The following is a 21,142-nucleotide window of genomic DNA, read 5'->3' as shown; positions in this document are numbered from 1 at the left end:
CACTAGATGGAAGCCTTAATCTCAAATTCATAGTCTCAAGTATAATTATGAACATTTTGTCTAATCATTTAACACATTTTACAAGAAGTTCAATGTTATTCTTAACATTATTATGTGGAATAAATAATGTTTTCTTACCTTTTTTGTTCCCTGTCACATCAGGAGGACATAAGCACAAAGAAAATGGGTAAATATCTTAAACGGCAACAACACAGTTATTCAATAATTCAAAGCAAGTAATGCATGATTAATGCTTGTCAAAGATGAAAGAGGATGTTGTATAATCAACATTAAAGATTAACTGTGTAAGATGCCAGAATTCAAACTAAAACATTAAAACAATGAACTAACATTATCACCAGAATGTGAAGAGGTAACAGTGTTGACGTTACGTCAAAGACGACTATGTGTTGTGTTGCAGAGAGATCTACTGAAATTAGCGCGCTAACTATATATATATTGAAGTAGCCGAGTAGCTGTATCAAAGTCTGCACGTCATCAACAGCTGACTGTCAAATCTAATCAAGAAAGTACAATTCAAAAACATTTAGACAATATTTATTGTCACTTAACATTGAACTATACAGATATATATAATACTGTAGATATGTATAATGTTCTTCTCAGGCGGCATTTAAAAATAAAATAGAGAAAGTAAGTAAAATAGCTTTGGAAAAATTGTACATCTTAAAATAAAGTGCTTAATTTTTGTTTTCCCTCAAGTAAGGTTTCAGCTACTGCACTCATGCACTGCTTGACAGCCCCTCCATCACTAAATGTTGTTTTGTGTTGACCCAAAAGCAACTCTGAGGGAACATTGATGAGCAGGTTGTTGGGCAGTGAATGAATGAATGAGGCTATATATATATATATATATATATATATATATATATATATTATCTGCTTTTAACTCATCCTAGTACCAGGAGTCTAGTACCAGGAGCAGTGGGCAGTTCATAGGACAGCGCCCGGGGAGAAATGGGAGTGAGGGGGGAAGGGGGATGTCCGATGCCTTGCTCAAGTAGCAGTCACACTCCATTTTTTAGGTCTGGTCGGTGACTTGAACCAACAACCCTAGGCTCACAGTTGAAGCCCCTACTGACTGATATATGGCTGATATATATATATGTCCGGTGCCTTGCTCAAGGGCACCACGCCAAGGCAGGAGGTGAACTGTATATATAATATATATATATATATATATATATATACGTATATATATATATAATATATATATTATATATATATGTATATATATATATATATATAATATATATATATATATATATATATATATATATATATATATATATATATATATATATATATATATATATTCATGAATTTAGAGTGTATGGTCCCAGTAGTAGAGGTGAAATACTGCCCCCCCCCCAGGTAGCTTGGAATTACACATTGAACCTTTAAGTGGAATTGACTGTAGTTGAACAATTATATAGATATATAATAAATAATAAATATCTTATTAAACAGATCAACAAAATGTTTAATGCAACACTGTAAACATAGATTAAGATGAATTTCATTGAAGGTTGTAACAACAACATTTTCATCTTCCAGGAAAACATTAAAAACAAGAAGATGTCTCCAACATTCTGTCCTCATGCGTCAGTCAAAGCTACTAAACTCTCTTTGAAACTTAAATACATAATCAAATCCAAATGTGTATAAGATTATTGGTTAACCTGTGTCACACTCCTTTCAAGCAACTCAACCAGTGCGAGCTCAGACTCGCTGACAGTATCTCTTCTGACTCCTTGCATGTGTCGAACAGAGAATACAAACTTCGATAGGCGATTTAGATTCCCTCCATTTAAATGCAATCAGTCTGTCCTGCTGCTGCAGTCTGTGTGCCGCTTAGATACCTTTATCAAAATACTGTGCCATCATGTTTTTGTTCTTGTATCTTATTATGTATCGTCTCAGCCCTATTAGGTTAACCTCAGCATCATGTACAGCCTTCAGATCTCAACCCTTGAACGAGGCAACATTAATACAACTCAGCAGATACTGTGTGATGCTATTGCGTCAGCGCAGACTAAAATCTCTGGATCATTTCCAGCCTTTTGTTAAAACATTTCTCTGAAAGATTCAGGCTCAACTTCAGACGAGAGAGAACCCTCTCTGCTACGGTACCTCGGCTTAGTCTACCTACTAAAGTGGCCCCAGACCACAAAATTGAAAAAAACAAATGATGGTACAATGTATCGTCAATTTGAGCAAGAACCTCCCGTCCTTATTTCCAAGGTTATCTTGGTGAAGAGACGACCAAACACAGTCAGCACAATCTCCCCCTGCTGGCCCTGCATATAATGCATATATTATAACATTGGATAAAAAACAAACGTGTAGAGCTACACAGCTTCGTTACTCACTTCTCTTCGTCCATTTTCTTCTTCATCATGTCTCTCCTCCAGGCCGGCATCGACGCCAGGCGTGCAGTCTCCTCATCATCCTGTGGAGGGACAGAGGGGTCAGGGGAGAGACAGAGATGGGGGCCCAGACAGTCAATACATTGATTTAAACTGGAACAGCAGTTCTCCTATCCTGCTTTGACCTCATCCCCTGGTGAAGCGATCACCCTCAACATTTAAGTCGTATTTCAAACAAGAATTGTTTAATGTATAATTGGTGAGGGTAAGGAATGAAAAAAGGACCGAAGGTTCTAGGGATCTAACTATACTTAATATTTAACCTGCATCACGTCTCTGTAACCCTTCTCCTCTACTGACATACGGTACACAGTATTGTTGCAGCATGCCATCATGAGCATGTAGTTAGAGTAATGATCAGTGTCCTGTAAAGTTACAAGTTAAATCATCATCAATCCTATCCATCTAGTAGGGCCATATATACGTATTTGTGGGGAAACATTCAAGTCCCTTCTAGTGTCAGTTGGGGCTGGGAGATGCAGCGGAAGTTATTGGAACAACATGTATGCAAATCACATGAAACACAATTTATTTGATGTTCAATGCAATAAACTGTCCCTGGCACGAAACACTTCACATGTGTAAAACAAAGTTAGTTTTAAAATACTTACATCAATTTGTTTAGCAGTTTTTTTTGGCATTTCCAGCGTCTTACTCTGCAAAGTTATTCACTCAAAAAACCTGTTTACTGAAACTGTAGTTTCTAGGTGGTTGTAACACTTGGTGGTGCCAAGGGGTTTGAAAACTACTATCAACCACTGATGTCACTACTAAAGCAAATACAGCACACACACACACACAATAGCTACTCTTCTCTAATTTCTTTCAAATAAAATGAAGCCTTTTAAATAGTCAGGACACTGTTTTACAGCAGGCTCTCGCAGACAGCGCACACAAATGGTAACTGGATCCTTTTCTCTCTTTCAGGCTGTAATCGGAGGTGGAGCAGGGGAGAGAAAGAGGGCAGCCATCTTGGATTTCTCATCTTCTCCTGGGAAGATAAATTACCCTTTTTACATTCATCTGACTCAAGCATTTCACTTGCCAAACATTATTCCAGGTAAGATTATCTACATAGTGAATTTTTTATGAATCCCCTGGGAATAACAGAGCGTGAAAAAAAAAAAGCAAAAAAATAATTAGCTGATGGATTTGCTATGAAAGGCTGAAGTGCAAATGTGCATTGGTAACTCATTCCCATGGTGAAATTTAGGTTTAGGTTTAATGTGTTTGGTACTTTAAAAAGGGTCATCATGGCAAAAATGTTAATGTTTCAGGTGACGGAAGTAGAAATGTCTCCCTGACATTGTAAACTCAAAGTACTTTGGAAGTGACTTGATTACAACATATCATAGTATTGTAATCTCCTGATGAATTGTACCTGGTTTTACACCCTGTTGTGTATTTTAGAATTTGGAAGATTAAATCAGCTGATTACGCCATTCAGTACGAACAGTAAGTAACGTACACAGATATTACATTATGTAGTATTGTAGTGTTGAGTTCTCCAAACTTGTAGTTTTATCAGCGACTTCTTGAACCCCTAAGCGTAGCAATGTTATAGTTATGAGCTGCCCATTTAACTTGCATCACTTACATTAACATTAAGATCTTTAGCACAATCCTCCGTCCACACAACTGTCTTTGAGAGGTAACTACAGCACTGAATCGAGCAAACTCCAATATCTTATTGGCTACTTGTATTCTGTGCTTGTGGGTCGCAGTGGATCGTAAAATTGGCAGTACGAGTTGGATTGATACGGGCTGGACTGGGGTGTCTATTTCATGTCAACTGTAAACAGTCAGATTTATATCAAGTAAAATCTTTCCATATGGTTTCCTAGACATGTAATTCATAAACCTCCGGACACGTTCTGTGGAATTGAGCATCGAATGACAATATCAATTTAACAAACCCAACAGTCTTTGTTATTTGTTGCTATTTGCTAATGCTCTCTATTGTCTGGACTAAATATTGACTTTACAGTCAACTGCATATGTGCTGCAAATACAAATATTTGACCTTGTGATTAAAAGTGAAAGAATTTATAGCTCTGTACATGACACTGTGTAACTTCAATGTATGTTTAAAAAACATGACCTTATTACTTTTCACATTCACCAAATGAAATACTGCACATGAATACAAATCTAAATATATGCCGTTAAGTTTACCAGCTGACTGCCTCCCCTTTCAGGCTGCGAGTTGGTCAAGATTCACTGTAACCTCCTTATGGCTACCGTAAGCCACGGATAGCATGACAGCGGGTGGTGCTAAGAGGGTTATTTGAAGGTAATCTTGATGCTGGAGGAGAGACGCAATGAGAATAGTGTGGCTCTTCACTGCTACAGGTGTTGCAGCAGAGCTTGGTGTTACACTCTTTCATTGCTACGTTTATTAGTGTGATTATTTACAATGATTTTGGCCTGATCTTAATTCAGATCATTTTAATATTCTGTTGGCCATTTGTGTCATTTGAGTAAAATTGAATGTTTTAGGAAAGAACTACACAATTTCTTTGTAATCACCAAAATGTCAAGCTTTATTTCTAACGGCAATGTAGAAAGCAAGTAATAAAGGAACACAAATTTTAATTATGGAAAGTTTTAACAAATCTCTCAAACACTCAAATTATAAATAGAGTAACAAAAAGACGGAAAAGACTTCATGGAACAATTAAAAATCCTCTATTTGATGTTTCATTTGGATAATAACTTTGTGAATGCTTTAATTTGCTGACAGAAATAAGCACATTTTGAGGTCTGAATTAGGCTACGAATGAAAAAGCTCTGATCTTTTTCTCCAGGCCGTGCATTTACCATACTAGTTAATCTTTGTAATCTATACTGAAAGGCACACATTCTTTAAACAAAAACCATGCGGTCACGGGCTTAAAGACGAGGGTCAATCGTGAACCACAAAGTAACCTTGATCTCTTGCAAACCCACTGAAGACCTTCTTTCTTTTGCCTTTCGATTACAAACAACATCCTTTGAAATGATTGTAATGTTCCCCCCCCTCACTGGGCATCAAGAATGAAAGGTACGTCTTATCAAACTGTCAGTATTTTATTCCTAGTGACTGTCGAACCAGATACTCTTTGTCTTTCTGGAATAGTGAATCACTGAGAATATAAACGCAGTGTGCAGAGTTGTATCAGTTATGTCCTCTATTACAAAGATGACCTGAACAAACACACTACATGACTTTTATGGCTTTTTCTTTAAAAACTTGTTTTCCTAGAAGTAGTGTGCCGTGGCAATCAATCATACTAGATTCACAAAAGCTCTTGGTTCAACACAATTTGACATTAAATAGTTGTAGCAAATTTGTGTGTCTTTTAAAATCACAGGCTTTCTTTTCGTCCACTTCAGCATATGCATATGGTAAAGTCATTACAGCTTAGTGGATGCTCTTTGCTTTACTGCAGTTAAGTCCCTTATGTGACATGGCCTAAAAGGTAACACACCAGATTAGTTTCAGCATACTCCACTTTGCAGGTTTGTTTCCCTGATCTTTCCTCTCTGGTTGTGCAGGTGAACTGGGCTTTTAAAGGACCCATATTCCAAACAGTTGTTAGATATCAAAAAGCTCAGCTTCCTTCTCTTTCCAAAAAGCAAAGCTTCGGTCAATGTATCTAATGATCTCCTCATTGCTGAACTCTTTTAGCTCATAGATCACTTTAATTGAGTCTTCACTATGTTCCCCCCTGGGTGGAGGTTTGTCAACATGAGGTTCCTCTATGGTTTTAACAGTAACTGGAGGAACATCTTTCACTGGATCTGAGCTTTGTGTTGTTTCCTGCAGTTTCTCAGCTGTTGCATTAATGTGTTGTGCAGTTTCAGTTGTCAAACTTTGCATATCGTTCTGCTCTGAACTTTTCCCATTAGAAACCACTGCCTCATTTGATGACGTCTGCTCACTGTTTTTGACATCCCCCTGAATGTTTTTCTCCAATGAGTTCTTCAGGGTTCCCTGCTCCATACACTGGCCATTGTCAGATATTGCATCCTGGGATGCAACAGGAGAAACATTTGATTGTGAACCTGGTGGTGCAGGTGGAGCAGCATTTGGAGGTAGGGGTGCAGGATGAGAAGATGGTGGAGGAGGTGGAGGATGAGGAGGTGGGGGAGGGAGTGACTCCTGCATAATGGGCACATCAGAAGACATGGAATGTAGAGAAGCCGTCATCACACCTCCCCCATCATTTGAGTCTCCAAAATATTTGAGTTTTATGTCTTCAAAACCATCTGCCCAGTCTCGCTTCCCTTTCTCAATTTCCTCCATTACCTCCTTGTGAAACTGTCTTATGACCTCCCATTTATGGCTGCCAAGACGGTCAAACATCTCATAGCACAAGAGGTGCCGGAATTTGCGCTCACTGCGAGACATGTTCATTTCCAGCAACTGAAAGTATCCAAGCATGAAGAGGTCAAGGGTTAGGCTTTCGTAGCTCACAGGAGACCCATTAATGTGTGGCAAGAAGTGCTCTGGCCAGTAGATCATCTGGGCACGACTCAGCCTGCGGATCTGCCGTGTGGGCACTTGACTCATGATTGTCCTCCAGTGGCCAATGAGATTCCCCACTACCTGCTTTGACTTCATGAAAAGGAAGAGTTTGTCGTCTTCGCTCTGCGTCTCCCCACTAATCTGTGCACTAAATTGGTCATAGTCCTCCCAGCCCACGTCTAAATGATTTCCTCTCCTGCCAGTAATTTTAGTCCGAAAAGATTCAGAGATGGTGTACTTCCGCCAGTGTTCAAGGAACAGGAAGACAATTCTTTCTTTCCTCATTTCAATGCATTCCTGGACGTAGCTTAGATCTGTCTGCACCTCTAAGCTTCTTGTTAGATGATCATTATTTAAAATGGGGTCTGCAGAAAGAACCTGATTGAACTGTTCAATGTTAGTTGGAGCCATTACCTCAGAGGGTGCATACGTCTGAGGAGCATGAGATGCGATTATAACTGGCTCTTCAACAAGTGGTAAGACAGATTTCTCCAATGAAGGTAAATCTCCATTGGTGTGGGACTGAAGGACCTGAGCAGAGGAACAAGGGACATCATTTTCACAAATTGTCTCTGGAGTCTGGTAACTAGATTTACTTACCACAGGGAGTGACCTCTTGCGTTTGTACACCCTATTTGCATTGTTATCTGCAGACTGCTGACTCTGAATTTCATAATTGGCCTTGAGGTTCTTCACTGAAACTCCACACTGCTTTATTTCGTTCTCCACATCCTCTCTTGTTGAGAAGGACTGAGATCGTCCAATAACGCCAGTGCCAACAGATCCTTCTGGTTCAGACTGACCAGTGCTCACATTCCTTGCCTCTTCTTGAGAATATCCCGGACATATTAGATCCAAGATGTCAATTTCTTTTCCTCCCAGGGTGGCAAGAAGAATGGCCATACTCTTGAGCAGGGTCGAAATCTTGCTGCACCAGCCCGGAAGATCTTCAGCTTGGCCATGTACCTGCTTTGGATTGACTGAGAAGTGCCCTTGATTGAGGGCAGCAGAAACTGGTAGAAGCTGGTGAAGCTCCCGTTCCAGTTCTTCCAGCTCCTTCTCGACTTCTGAGACCTTGTGCATGACCTGCAGGTTCTCTATTTGCTTCTCAATACGCTTTAGGTCATCCTCTGTCATCAGTTCTCCAAATGGGCCCAAAATGGCATTGTGGACGTAGGAGTAGTGCCATTCCTGAGGCTGGTAGTGTCCACTTGCCGCAAACTAAATCAGAGGTCAAAGGAGACCAAAAGAGAAGAACAAAGGGAAGGAGGATGGGATTCCTTCAGCTGGAAGTTCCTGGTGTGAACACACGCTTCAGTGCAAATCCATCTTGACACACAGGATTTACATGGATTTAGTGGTGCAATGGCACTGCCTCATTACAAGCACAACATGCTCTACTTTTATTTATATTATTTAGAGTCAAACCAAAAGAGACAGCTTTGTCCTTTTTTAGGTTTTACATAGTTACAACATGTCTAACATGTCTGTATGTTTTCGGCACTTGACACTGCGGATCTTTTAAATCTATCCCTCTTTAACAGTTTCTCTCATGTTCAGGTTTTTATGGTCTTGGTTAGTTTAAAGAGTAACTACACAAACACTGAATATTCTGTTCTGCTGTCTGCATCCCAAATATGATGTAACACTGCTCTATGGTAAAATGTTACATTGTTGTTGGTTACTGGCACCAGTGCAACATATAGACACACTTCAGTCCACACCCAACAGTGATAGGAAACCGCACTGGGTGTGGTTAGAGGTGCAGCAAAGTTGAAACTGTCAACCCAAAGAGGTCAGTGCAACAATGTTTTTTTCTGATTAAGGGACTTGGCTTGGAGTTACTCTTTAATGTATCATGATCTCCCTTCAGAAAAAACAAAACAAAAAAAACAGTATAGAGTATTTTTGTTACTATTACTGGTTGAGCTGTAGTGTGAATGGGCTTGGCATCACACCACTGAATCAGCATGTAACAACTTGGAGCCACCAAACTCCATCATCAAACACCAGCTCACACTGAGAATCCATTAGTCAAGTGTGTTAATGTTGTGATGGGAATTGTAGCCAAGTATTCAAGCCACTGCACCCCAAAGAGTCTTTTGCTAATAATAAAGACTGTAAATATGAAAAAAGAAACATGCATAGAGATGAATAAAGAAACAAAGACTTCAAAAAGAAATGAGTCAGCACATGTACGTCTATATTTAGAGCTAGTTAGGCCCAATGCCATTTCATGCAATTACTACAAGTTTATCATTCAGTGTGTTTTTTTACAGGGGAAATACTTTTATGTTCAGTTTAGTTTATTACTTTTAGGCTCGGCAGCCAGTTAGACATTCTACTGATGCCACTATATCTCAACAAATAAACAAAACACTCCTTGTCACCATCACTAAAGGACATTGGAGACACATTATTTACACATTATTTACACATTATCTAGATCATTTAAGAGTATAAGATTGCAATCCTTGATAACAATACACTATTAATCAGTCAAATGTAATACATTAAATCACATATTGCATATTGTCCTTCTTGTTTTACTTAGTACTAACAAGTGTTTAGATTGCTACAGTATGAATTACTAATCAATACCTTGTCTAAATACACATAATATTAGCAGTGACTATGATTACATTAGTAGATGTCATGGATTCTGAAGCCAATGAATCACAATTAGAAACAAAGCTTGTTTACATACAGACTCTCCTTCAGCTATGAAGAAAGCATAGATGCTAAATTAACTTGTAGTCTTGAGTCCCATTCGATGTTTTACCCGCACTAACTGTTTGACCGACAAGTCAAAAAGACAGCAAAACGTATGTCATGCATGAATCCTGAAAATACATTCATACAACCTCATTGTTCAAAATCACAAAAGTCCACTCTCAAACCCAAGCAACAGCTATCCCCTTTGTGTTGGTAATTATTCATATAATTCATTTCAAACTGAAGACTAATATAATCATAAACATTTTAAATTGACCAGACCACAAATGGGATAGCTTAGACACGATAACACTTCTAGGTCTTTCTACAGCCTTGCAACATTATGCCTACCTTGCGCTTGTGCTCCTCCTCATCTTGCATCTTGACCTGAAGCTTTCGCACCATCACCTGCCGCTTCCATTCAGGGATTGCTTTCCCCTGTTCGTCATGAGTGGGCACCAGCGCCTCCACATCCGCAAGGCTCATCTTCCGGCCCGACTCTGCTCCTGCCGTGCCGTCATTGTTCCCATTGATCACAGAGTTGGAGGACAATTGCTCGTAACTTGCAGATGACGACATCATCCTGGCAGATCCGGAGCCAGTGGGACTGGGGCTGGGACTAGGGGTGTTTGGTGGGGAGGTGACAGACTTATTGGATGGAGGAGGGGATGGGGACTTGGCTACTGGGCTAGATGTGCGGGTCTCTGGCGGAGATGTGGTGTTTTCCTGGATACAAATAAAGACATCAATGAACAGGTGAACATGGGGCATGACAAAGCTGATAACCATTGGATTTTTCAAACAACTCTCCTAATTACATCCTCAGAAACATTCAGCTAGAAGGCAGCGTTTGTCCAGATTCTGACATATTCTTCTTGTTAGGCTTTGCTAACAGTAGGTCAAGTTTAACTGTACGGTGTACCGCCATGTTGACTCTGACTTAGGGATGCATACTCTGATATTAGGATTGTGTCTGTATTTGACACTTTCCAACACATTTTGGATCGATTTGATTGGCAACACTAACTGCAGAGGACATCGAGTCTCCAGAAGTGGAATCTTTTTTTAAATTATACTTTTTTGCAATTTCTGCTTTATTTCGATAGTGACAGGAAAGGCAGGGGAAAGGGCGACGGGATGACATACAGCACACTACCAGGGTGCCCCCCTCTCCTGTAGTGGAATGAACATTATGTTATCGTGATGACCCACTGGCAGATGCAGACATAAAATGCAATGCTTTTCAAAATGTACATAATCACTTGACATAATAATAAAACTACTTCAACTTAGGTCACATGTAAAACATGTTCGAACAAAACGATTCCTCCTACTTTAACCGGCTTGGATGATGATGTCCCTTAGACAAATATATCTTTTCACACCCGCTTCATCAGCGGTTTGCGTCTCATACGCTTAAGCGTCATATCGGAGAATTTTTAAATTTTCTGGCCGATGCCAATAGCCGCATATAAGTATTTCTGTATTTGTCAGTGACATAAATGTATCATTAGTAGTGCTGGAAGGCTGTGGACCTACATTGTTGCCTGTGGGTCCGCTGTTGGTAAAGACAGTGGTGTAGCCTTTACTGTGAGGTGTTGGCTTGAGGTTCTTCCCTGCTTTGATCTCTGCCAGCAGCTCTGAGTTGTCGCCAGTGGGGGACATCATGTTGAAAGATTTTGTGCCTGCAGACAAAAGGATAGAGCAGAAAAGTGAAACCGGGTAGAAAGAAAGACAGAATAGAGGGAGAGAGAAACGGAGAGAGTGAGAGATACACTGAAGAAGAGGGGGAGAGAGAAGTGTTGGGTGGCATTTCAGTGTTAAATATTTCATCCGATCAGGCAGGTAACAAAGCTGACCTGGAGCATGTTGCACAGTGATGGGAGGTCATTATGGAGTACTGAGCCACTGTCTCTCATGGATAAGCTTAATATGTTTTTTTTCTTCTCGCATAAGACAAATCTCTCTGGAACAGAATTTGGATTAATCAAATGGCTTCCCAGCTACCAAACTATGTTGAAAACATTAAAAAGACATTGCAAATACACAAATAACAATTCAGCACATTAGGCAACTGTTGCATCAATCATCAGTTGCAGTGAGCCGGGATTAGATAAGGAGGAGCAATTCAAAATGATTTCACTACAGTGAACCCAAAGAGAGGAGGCACACAATCTCTTTCAGTGTCACCTGATGTATACACAGCTAGGCTACTGCTGAACGTTTTACGGTAAAATGCATACATCCAACTTCCATGGATCATCTTATAGTTAACAATGTGACAAATTCTGACAGACTTCAAATACAACCTCTATTGGTAATGAGATTACAAAAGAACTTTGTGTTCACTTTTTAAGGACAGACAAATTCAGGTTTCAATCGGCAAAACAAAGTAGCGAACATGCAAGGCCACATTTATGTACACTTGCTGATTTTAAGTTAAAGTTTTTCAATACATCAACATTTCAAAACACATTACCACATGTATAAGTAAATGCAAATATATGTTGTACAGTAAACTCCCGTGTTAATGGGGAAAGTACCAAAACATGGAACAAAAAAAAGGTTTTATTTATGCAGCACATTTTTAATATGTGGCTGGAAAATGCTCTGATCAAACGTGATAATGTACAAGCAACTTTTATCGCAGCTACACATTATTTTTAAACATTTACATTCCACATATATTGTCCCATTCAAACCAAGAGCCAACAGCTACCTCACCTGTTTTAGTGAATCTAAACCTCCAATGATCCTCAGTCCGTCATTGATCACTCATTTTCTACTTGGAGAATGGAAAAAATCCTCCCGTAAAAATGTTCCCTGTTGAGGCGACCACAATGGTCTAGCTGGACACAAAGCCTTGCTAGCCTGCCACCCTTCTCACTCTCCCTTGCTCTCACTCTCCCCGTCTCTCTCTCTTGGGGAGGAGAAAGCAGCTCTCTATTAAAGACCCATCATCACAGTTGGGGGAAGTCTAAAGGAATCATCAGTAACTAGAAGTGACAGCGAGCCATTGGCAAGCCGGCCAGGAATTAACAAGCATGCGCACACACACACACACACACACACACACACACACACACACACACACCCACACGCACACACCCTTCAATCCCCAGTTTGTTAGTCCACCCTACGAGACCAATCCTTGCTGCAGCATTCACTTTTTAATGAGTTCGCAGCCTACCTACCTTGATCCATTTCCCCTGACAAATCTTCATTCATCCACAATCAGATGTGTTTAAAGGATATACAATGACACTGGACTGAAGTTGGTGCACTTGTATGGGTTTGAATACACCAGTAGTATTTGTGTGTTTTTGAGTCAGAGGTTGTGTGTGTGTAGGCTCAGGGGTGTGGACTCAGGTCTGGCAGAGTGAGTGTAAAGGAGGGTGGAGCTGTGACAGGTAGAGAACATTTGACAAATGGCCTTTTATGATGGACATCGCAGCACAAAAGCTTTTCTGTTCTGGTTTAGAAATGTAAAGTCCGTCTGTTAAAAGCTGCGCTGTCGCAAAGCACTTCAAATACAGATGTGTCCTGTAAAATAAAAAGTATAATTGTTAATCAATAGAAAACAATGGGGAACTTCTAACCTTCTACAATGTTACAGCAGCACTTTCAATCATCCATCTGGTTTGTTGCCGTCGTCTCAACAGATACCTGAGCTGTAAATTCATCTTGAGCTCTCTGAAGCGTTGGAGGCTTTGAATTTTTATGACCCACTAACTGCCTGTTTATTACCTGATTTAACACCGTAGAACAAATCCTATCATTAGGGAGCACCCACTGCTCCTTAGCACTTCAGATACAGATGTGTCCTGTACAATATAAAAAGTACAATCCTCTTCCTTTTGATCAGTAGAAAACAATAGGGAACGTATAACCATCTACATTGTTGCAGCAGCACTTTCAATCCGCCACCTGGTTTGTTGTCGTCTCAACAAGCATCTGAGCAGTAAAGTCATCTTGTGCTCTCAGATGTGTTGATGGCTTTTAATTTTATGACCACCTGACCGCTGGTTTATTACCAGATTAACACTGAAGCACAAATCATGCCATTAGCAAGCACACACTGCTCTTTAGCTTTAAGTATTTTATTGGTATCCCACCATTAGGCAGCAGGTGGAGCATACATAGATGAGACAATTGGATATTTGGTGAACAAAGCGTGAAGATCAAATGCATAGATTGTAAAAAGGTGCCTAAATGGAGCAATTAATAGTTTACAGCTTAATTGACGTTGCTGTTTTATTACTGGTTTATAAAAACAACTGTAGTGTATATTGCCTTAAATGCTGTTGATTTTAGAGTATATTCTCATAAGCATAGTTTATGTGAAACATATTGATTTCTCTTCACTGTGTTAAGATGAGAATAAACAGCCTAATCGTTGTTTATTTTAATTAATTGCATAAACATTTAGCGGTGATCCACTGTAAAGTCTTTCTATTGTGATCGAAGAAAAACAGGCCACTCACTCTTTTTGAGGAATCAGATGGTTGTTGATATCTTTCTCTGACTTTCTACCGGTAATGTGTTTTCACAAGATGCAGAGAACTTCGCTGGTCAACTCTGACACAGCCGGTGACATGAAAAATGTTTAGATGATAAACTCAAGTTTCTGATATTTAAATGATAAGAGTAAATTGTGAAGGTCTATTCTGAACCCGCAATTGGACTTGTGTTCGAGTGAACTGATTTAGTTGAGAGACTGGTTCGCAGACTGTACTTACTCTTCATCAGTCTTTGTACTCTTCCCTCTGCCTGAGAAATAGACACGTCGCTGCCTTGACAGGGCAGCAGTGAGGATCGACCACGGCAGGCAAGACGGCTGCATCCAGAGCAGCGTGGGGCACTTAAGGAAATGGATGAACACTAAACCAGTTCTCAGGGTAATGGTAGCCCTACATCATTAATTTATAATCTGTTATTTAGGATGCTAGGGTCAGACTCCATTCATCTTTACCCAGTGAGATTACATTGTGCACATTAATACCAGGGACTCTGCTTTCTGGGAATACTTGTACAATAATGAGCATAAACTTCATTGTTTTGTATAAATGTATTGCCTTTCTCCTTAAAAAGAAGTCTAACAGATGTGTAATGCCAGAAGGAAAGTAAGAAATAAGGAGAAACAAAAGAAAAGAGGATGGAGAGAGAAAAACCAAGTTAAGGGAAACTCACTTCCTGATGAGGAAGATAGGCGTCGCTGGTTGGTGAAGGTGCTACTGGCAGAGTGATGCTGGGCGGTTGTCGTCTCCGGGGGCAGTGGAGGAGGTGGAGGGGGTGTTGGCGTGGGGTTGCTTGGGGGAAGAGGAGGCGGAGGTGGAGGAGGAGGAGGAGGGGGTGCAGCGGATTCCTCTGTGGTGCCATTCTCTGAGCTGTGAGCAGGGCTGTCTGTAGGCTCCTCCAATAACACGGAGCCCTGATCAGAGAAGAGGGAGGGACACAGCAGAATTAGTCCATCATATTTTAAACCCATTAATTTTCTCCAAGCAACCACGTAGTTGTATTACTCTTTTATCCAATATTTGGCCACAGATAACAGGGATGTGACAGGTGGCCCATGAAGTCATATTCCACTCAGATTTAAAACCACTTGAACGTTGATATAAAAACTTTTCTTTGTCTCCGGTAATCAGTGAGATTTTTGCGTTCCATTTGTTGGCTGTTATATTCTTACAAAAATAAAAAAAACATTGTATTAAATCACAGACAACACGTATGCTTTTCTCACATTATAACTTTGTTGTTTTATGAAAAACAAACTAAAAATATTATTTATTAATTTATAAAAAATAATCAATTAAACACGAAACAGTGACGGTGAAGTTGAGCTGTGAGCAAGCATTACATTCTTTCATAGAGAGTGTCGTAAGTGACAGATGTATGCTGCTCTATTAGAAGTGCCCTCCCTCTGCTTCCTGCCGTCTTTAATCAACTCATAAAGACATAATACCCTGTTGCTAATAACAGAGTCAATAAGACCTAATCTCTAGGGGAAACTGTGAGGGAAAACAGTGGGAAGAAGCCATCTGTCACTGCAAGTGATAGTGCTTTAACCCCTGCGCCCCCCAGCACACACGCGTGTCTGACACGCTCTGAAAGTGTGCCATAACTCAGCAGGAAGTAAGTTAATGGACCGTGACATTTAATTCAACCCCGCCCCTCCTTAGTTCTTCAGACGCGTGCTCATCATTGTCCCCCCCTTTACTTTTTAATCCCCCCAGAGAGTTGGGGGGAGAGCTTTGTCCAGATGGATCTTGGTAGCACGTGCCGCTGCTCCTGTTGATTAGCCGGTCCATCTGCTAGGGTGCCTCTGAGACCAGGAGGGGCCCCACTGAGACCTTAATTGGCTCAATGTGGATTGTGCTCCGTATCACCCAGACCATCCCCCACCACTGATACCCATGAGATTATAAAAACACCTCTCCAGGGACTTTGATGACAGGCTAACAGACTGTTCATTCAGCTGCCTGTGCTGGTACGTGGCAGCAACAGGTGCTTTATGAGCAGCATTCTGTTGGACTGTGTGGCTTTTTGAACTATTTGAAGCAAAACACCCAAAGTAATCCGTAATACACACGTCATCAAAATGATTCCAAATAAAAATGACATTATATTTTATGTTTTGAAATTTGAATCATAGGAAACAGTTAATCACAGTATCTTTGTTGATCAGAAAATGTGAATGTAAATGAATGTCGAGGTTAAATTAACCTTTTACATTCTGACACATTTATGTTTAATGTGTTCTCACAGACTTGTTTGTAGGTTAAGTTCCTTAAAAATGGAAAATAACTAGGATTCATTAATACGAATACAAACAAAGCACACCGTTATCACAAGCTGTCAGCTAAAATAAGATAATACATACAACAGATTATTGGCCATATAAACAATTAAAGTTACAATATGAGATTCAGTGGTATTGACCTTTGGTATTTGGTGACTTCCTGCTAAGTCCTGAGTTTGTTATATTGCATGTTCTTAGACAGTTTACACAACAGGGTGGAGACTCAAGAGGCAATGGAAATGAGGGAGAAGTTTGCATCAGGTGGCAAACAAAAGCCCAGGAGGACACAAGACAATGCAACATGCTGAGTAGCATAATGCACAGGCAAATAGTGCAGTCATTGTGGTAACCTAATGCCAACACACCACCACTCAGCTAAACCTCACCCTGAACAGGACCTTAAAAGGAGCCCACACAACCCTAAACAGTACAACCAGGCCACAAGTATACCAACCATTGACAAACTCTACACTAGTATCCATGACGGTTACAGCCAATATACTATTGTGTTGTAACTTTGCAGTGCATGCTAAATTACATAGCAATAGTTTGTCGTACTTTAGAGATTGCAACATGTAATCATTGAAAAACACTTAACTATCAAACCTTGTTTGAAATGAGCTGCTGCCCTACTGAATAAAGCTGCACAACATCAAAAATACATTTAACAATTCAGTTTGTGAGGTGACCTAGTTTTGAGAGATTATTTCCCAGTAGTTGACGATGACTGGCAGTAAACACAATTTTACTTCACCAACATTTCTTGTGATTTCTTGTGTTTTAAAGAAAGGTGGCATTTTCCTTTTAGTTATCAGGTCAATGCTTGTTAGTTTATGGAAATGAATGTGGATACAGAGCAATACAGACCCTCTGATGTGGTAACCTTTCCACACACAGCATTTACAGTATCGCAAGTCAAAGAGAAAAAGGTTTAAACATTTGCCAAAATATTAGACGAGCACAAGATGGTGGTGGAACCCCTTAATATAACAAACATATTTATGTCAAACAGCAGCGATCTGGTTTACCTCCTCATTGGGCGCCATGCCTTTGCTCTCTCGGGGCTCGGCTGTGTCGCTGCCCAGGGTCTTGTAGTAGTCCCCAGTGCTAGGCTGCTTGCTGAAGCTCCTTGACTTCCTGTTTGAATCCACACGTCGCAGTTTGTCGTGTTTATCTCCAGGAGTCAGCTGCTTAAGAGAGACAAACACGAGTTGTTATTAGCCCAGATATGACACATTAAACTTCAGCCAGTTACACGGGAAAGAAACGTGTGTCCCATTGTCATTTTTGTTTTCATCACCTTTGAATGTTTGTGTGAAATTATCATTTGAGCTCAATTGATGAGTCGATTGAGTTAAAATTGTTGAATGCTTTGTTGTTAACTCAAACCCTCCCCGATTCCAGCGTCTTAAACTCGAGGATTTTATTTATTTTCTCAGGTGATATTAAACTGAATATATTTGGGTTTTGGACTGTTGGTCGTACAAAACATCATCTTTTTAATAAATAAATAAATAAAGTAACAAACAAACAAAATCTGCACATTAATCAGTAATGAAAATAATCCTTATTTTCAACCCACTGTTAAATTAGCTACAAATTACAACGTAGTAAGTTTCTTTATCATTACAGGAAATAGAAAAGTAAAAACTGTGCTTTTGTCATTGGAGAGCCAACATACTGTAAGACATACCAAGTAGCTTTGGATGCCAGATAAGCTCTCTGGTGTGACCAAAGCAGCCCGTATAACATAACAAGGCTTTAGTTCAGTTCTAGTTAAACATTTGCATTATTTCATGTTTAGACTGCAGGGCCACTCAACATAAGAGTTCACGTTTGAACCAATACAAGACAGACCCCTGCAGAGCAGGTGAGAGGTCAACTTGGCCCTTTCAGTTGAGCACTCTCACTTTCCACCTCACATCTATCTCAAGCAACTGGACCTAGAAAGGCAGGATATCAAACTCAGGTCAATCTGAGAGTTTTCACTGTATGCTATTATATATATTATATATTAAAGTATGTGTGTCAGGCTGTATGTAACCAGACATTAGCAGTAGAGAAGCTCACCTTGTATTTTGAGCAGCCGTAATAACTAACATGAAGAAGCCTTCAGGTCAATCAGTGGATACATTTTCCATAATGCAAAGAGCCTTGCATTTGCATTTATTGTTAGGCTCAAAAAGGCATTAAATCATTTCCTAGGTATTACTTTTTTCCAACAGTGCATCACAAACATGGTGTGCAAATGTGATAAAGGAAGCCCCTTTTCACTGTATATTTCCAAGAATTAACATTGAAAGCTGTCAACTACAATCATACCCGAGTCATCCTCAAAGCAAAATGTCCTTTTGACTTTCAAATCAAGGATCAGCATTATACTTGCGTTCATTTACATTTTAATGCTAACAGAAGCCATGACCTCTCACAAAATGCAGACAAGACCCTCAGACGTCAAGCAGATGTCCAATGTTGATGTAAGCAGAAATAATTGACAGCTGACCTCTGACCTCTCCTCCTTTTGTGGTGTCATGTGGTGAGTTCTTGTAAGCCTGTTTTAATGTTGTTGACTCATGTCTGCTGTCAAAGAAATGGTCCCTGAGCACTCATCAGGTGGGAGGGTAATGTGAGCAGGGGAGTACAACAGATGGTTTGATTGTCATCCTCCAGGGAAGTGGGCTAACAAGCAAATGTACAAAGCATTTTAGCTGCCCCCCCCCCCCCCCCCCCATCCCCACATAGACGTACAAACACTGACAGAACGCCTTTCTCCCCATTATATGGAACTGTCAGCATAAAGTCATTGTTATATATTTGTTGTTTTTACAGCGTAATGTATTTGCATGTATTGTAGATATGTGACTGTTTGTGCCCTTTTGAAATGTGTACGTTAGTTGCACAAAGAGGAAAGTACACAATTAAAACATGACAAGATGCAACACATTCATTGTTCAACCATATAGCAGCTCCAACAACTTCAGCACCTGAAGATTAGCCAAAACACACAAAGCAACTTGTAATATATTTTCTGTATCTGCAGCCCGAACTTCTTCATGACCTCACCTTTGCCAAAACCCTCTTACTCCCTAACACCTTACCTTAGCGTTAAGAATCCTGTCCTGCAGTTCTCTTCCAGTCTGGACAGAGGATCATCCACAAAGCCAAACAGAGCAAAGAGAGTAGCTGTCACCAAATCCAGAGTGTCACCTCCTCTCTGCACAGTGCTACGTCTGTCACTCTACCTGCCCTCTCACTTTACCCACCGGCCTCATCAATAACCTATCGGGCCGGCCACAGCAGAGGCAATGATGTCACCTCCAGCCCGCAGCCTAACCACTCCCCAACCCTGCCCCCGTGGCTCTTATGCAAAACACAAAGACCCAGGCGCTGCCCACAGGATTATTAGAATATTCTAGCCTGAATTAGTGGCAGAAAATATACTAATCACGGGTGAGATCTGAAAGTCCTGGAGGGACAATAGAAAGTATAAAAAACATGAGGCAAAGCAGTCATTTGTTTGCCGGCTTCACACGAAACATTTGACTTCAGTCAATGCAAATACATACAAATGAGGTAAAGGTCCTGTCACACATATCCGTATGGCAGAAACGTATGCCGGCGGATATGAAATATCGGCAATACGTTGATATAAATTAAGGGTAAGTTGTGATCGTTTGAAGGACGCAGACGATACGCCGAACACGCCAGACATACGGCCCTGTCACACAGTTCCGTACGGCAGAAACGTATGACGGCGTATATGAAAAGTAGCTCAAAATGTGTCAGAGTCCAAATACGTCCAACTTTTCCACAGCAATGTTGTAGCTGACGTATACATAACGAATACATAACGAATTATTATACGTATGTCAAACATTGATAGCGTATCACTTACTTATACAAAACGTATCAGAGCGTCTGGACAACGGAGCTGGAAAAGTGCCATCTGGTTGATGTATTCATCAAGACATGCTGTGAAGAAGTGAGGATGAGCTACTCACAGGGACCCTATGTACTATATTCAAACCCAATAAGCTCCCAAAACGCTAGCTGAGCGCTAGCTGTACTGTAGAAACACGTTTAATAAGTTACTCCGTCGTCAGGGATAAGCTTAACATAGGTTACGAATAGGTTATCCACTCGTTATCAATAAGTTGGCCGACGTAGCCTATATCTAACGTTCCTCTAACGTATTCACATACTATATTTACGTAGTTAAGTATTCACGTACGTGTTCCGTATTCACGTATGTCTAACGTCATGTAACTTATGTGTAATGTCTGCATATCTTATGAAGCACACGTCGGTTACGTCCGGTAATTTTGAACATGCTCAAAACATGGCTGATACCGATATTTGACTTTTTAGCTTTGTATAATTAGCCAGTAATTTATCTGCAAGAATTTCATCATCGGAATAATATATCATGAATCCCTAGTTTTTTAAATAAGTTTTCTACACCCCACGCTTCAATACATCTACACGTTGTGAGATTGCTCTATCTGATCGGCTGCGTCCCTAGATGAAGTTACTGGTCCCTGTTACTATGGCGCCCAAGGTAGATTGTTTTTCCCAATGTATATAGTAGACACTGATCTTGATCGTGTCTGTGTGTGTGAACGCATGCGTGCATGTGATCTGAGCACTGGCTTTTGTTAAATTGTT

At 40.3% G+C, this 21,142-nt stretch overlaps 1 protein-coding gene across 1 annotated transcript in view; it reads right to left on the bottom strand.

Moving 5' to 3' along the window:
* espn (espin) overlaps positions 1-21,142 on the bottom strand; it is a 42,874-nt gene that overhangs the window by 3,006 nt on the left and 18,726 nt on the right. Inside the window, exons 8-13 of the mRNA XM_029434920.1 lie at positions 17,506-17,667; positions 14,866-15,106; positions 11,215-11,360; positions 10,027-10,401; positions 2,394-2,473; positions 139-150 (exon numbers count right to left, since the gene is read on the bottom strand). Coding sequence (XP_029290780.1) covers positions 139-150; positions 2,394-2,473; positions 10,027-10,401; positions 11,215-11,360; positions 14,866-15,106; positions 17,506-17,667 — 1,016 coding nt within the window. The remainder of the gene's footprint in view (positions 1-138; positions 151-2,393; positions 2,474-10,026; positions 10,402-11,214; positions 11,361-14,865; positions 15,107-17,505; positions 17,668-21,142) is intronic.

This window comes from Cottoperca gobio, chromosome 7 (assembly GCF_900634415.1).
Source record: "Cottoperca gobio chromosome 7, fCotGob3.1, whole genome shotgun sequence".
Taxonomy (NCBI): Eukaryota; Metazoa; Chordata; class Actinopteri; order Perciformes; family Bovichtidae; genus Cottoperca; species Cottoperca gobio.
Note: the sequence above shows the minus strand (reverse complement) of the source record. Positions and strands in the feature narration are given on the sequence as shown.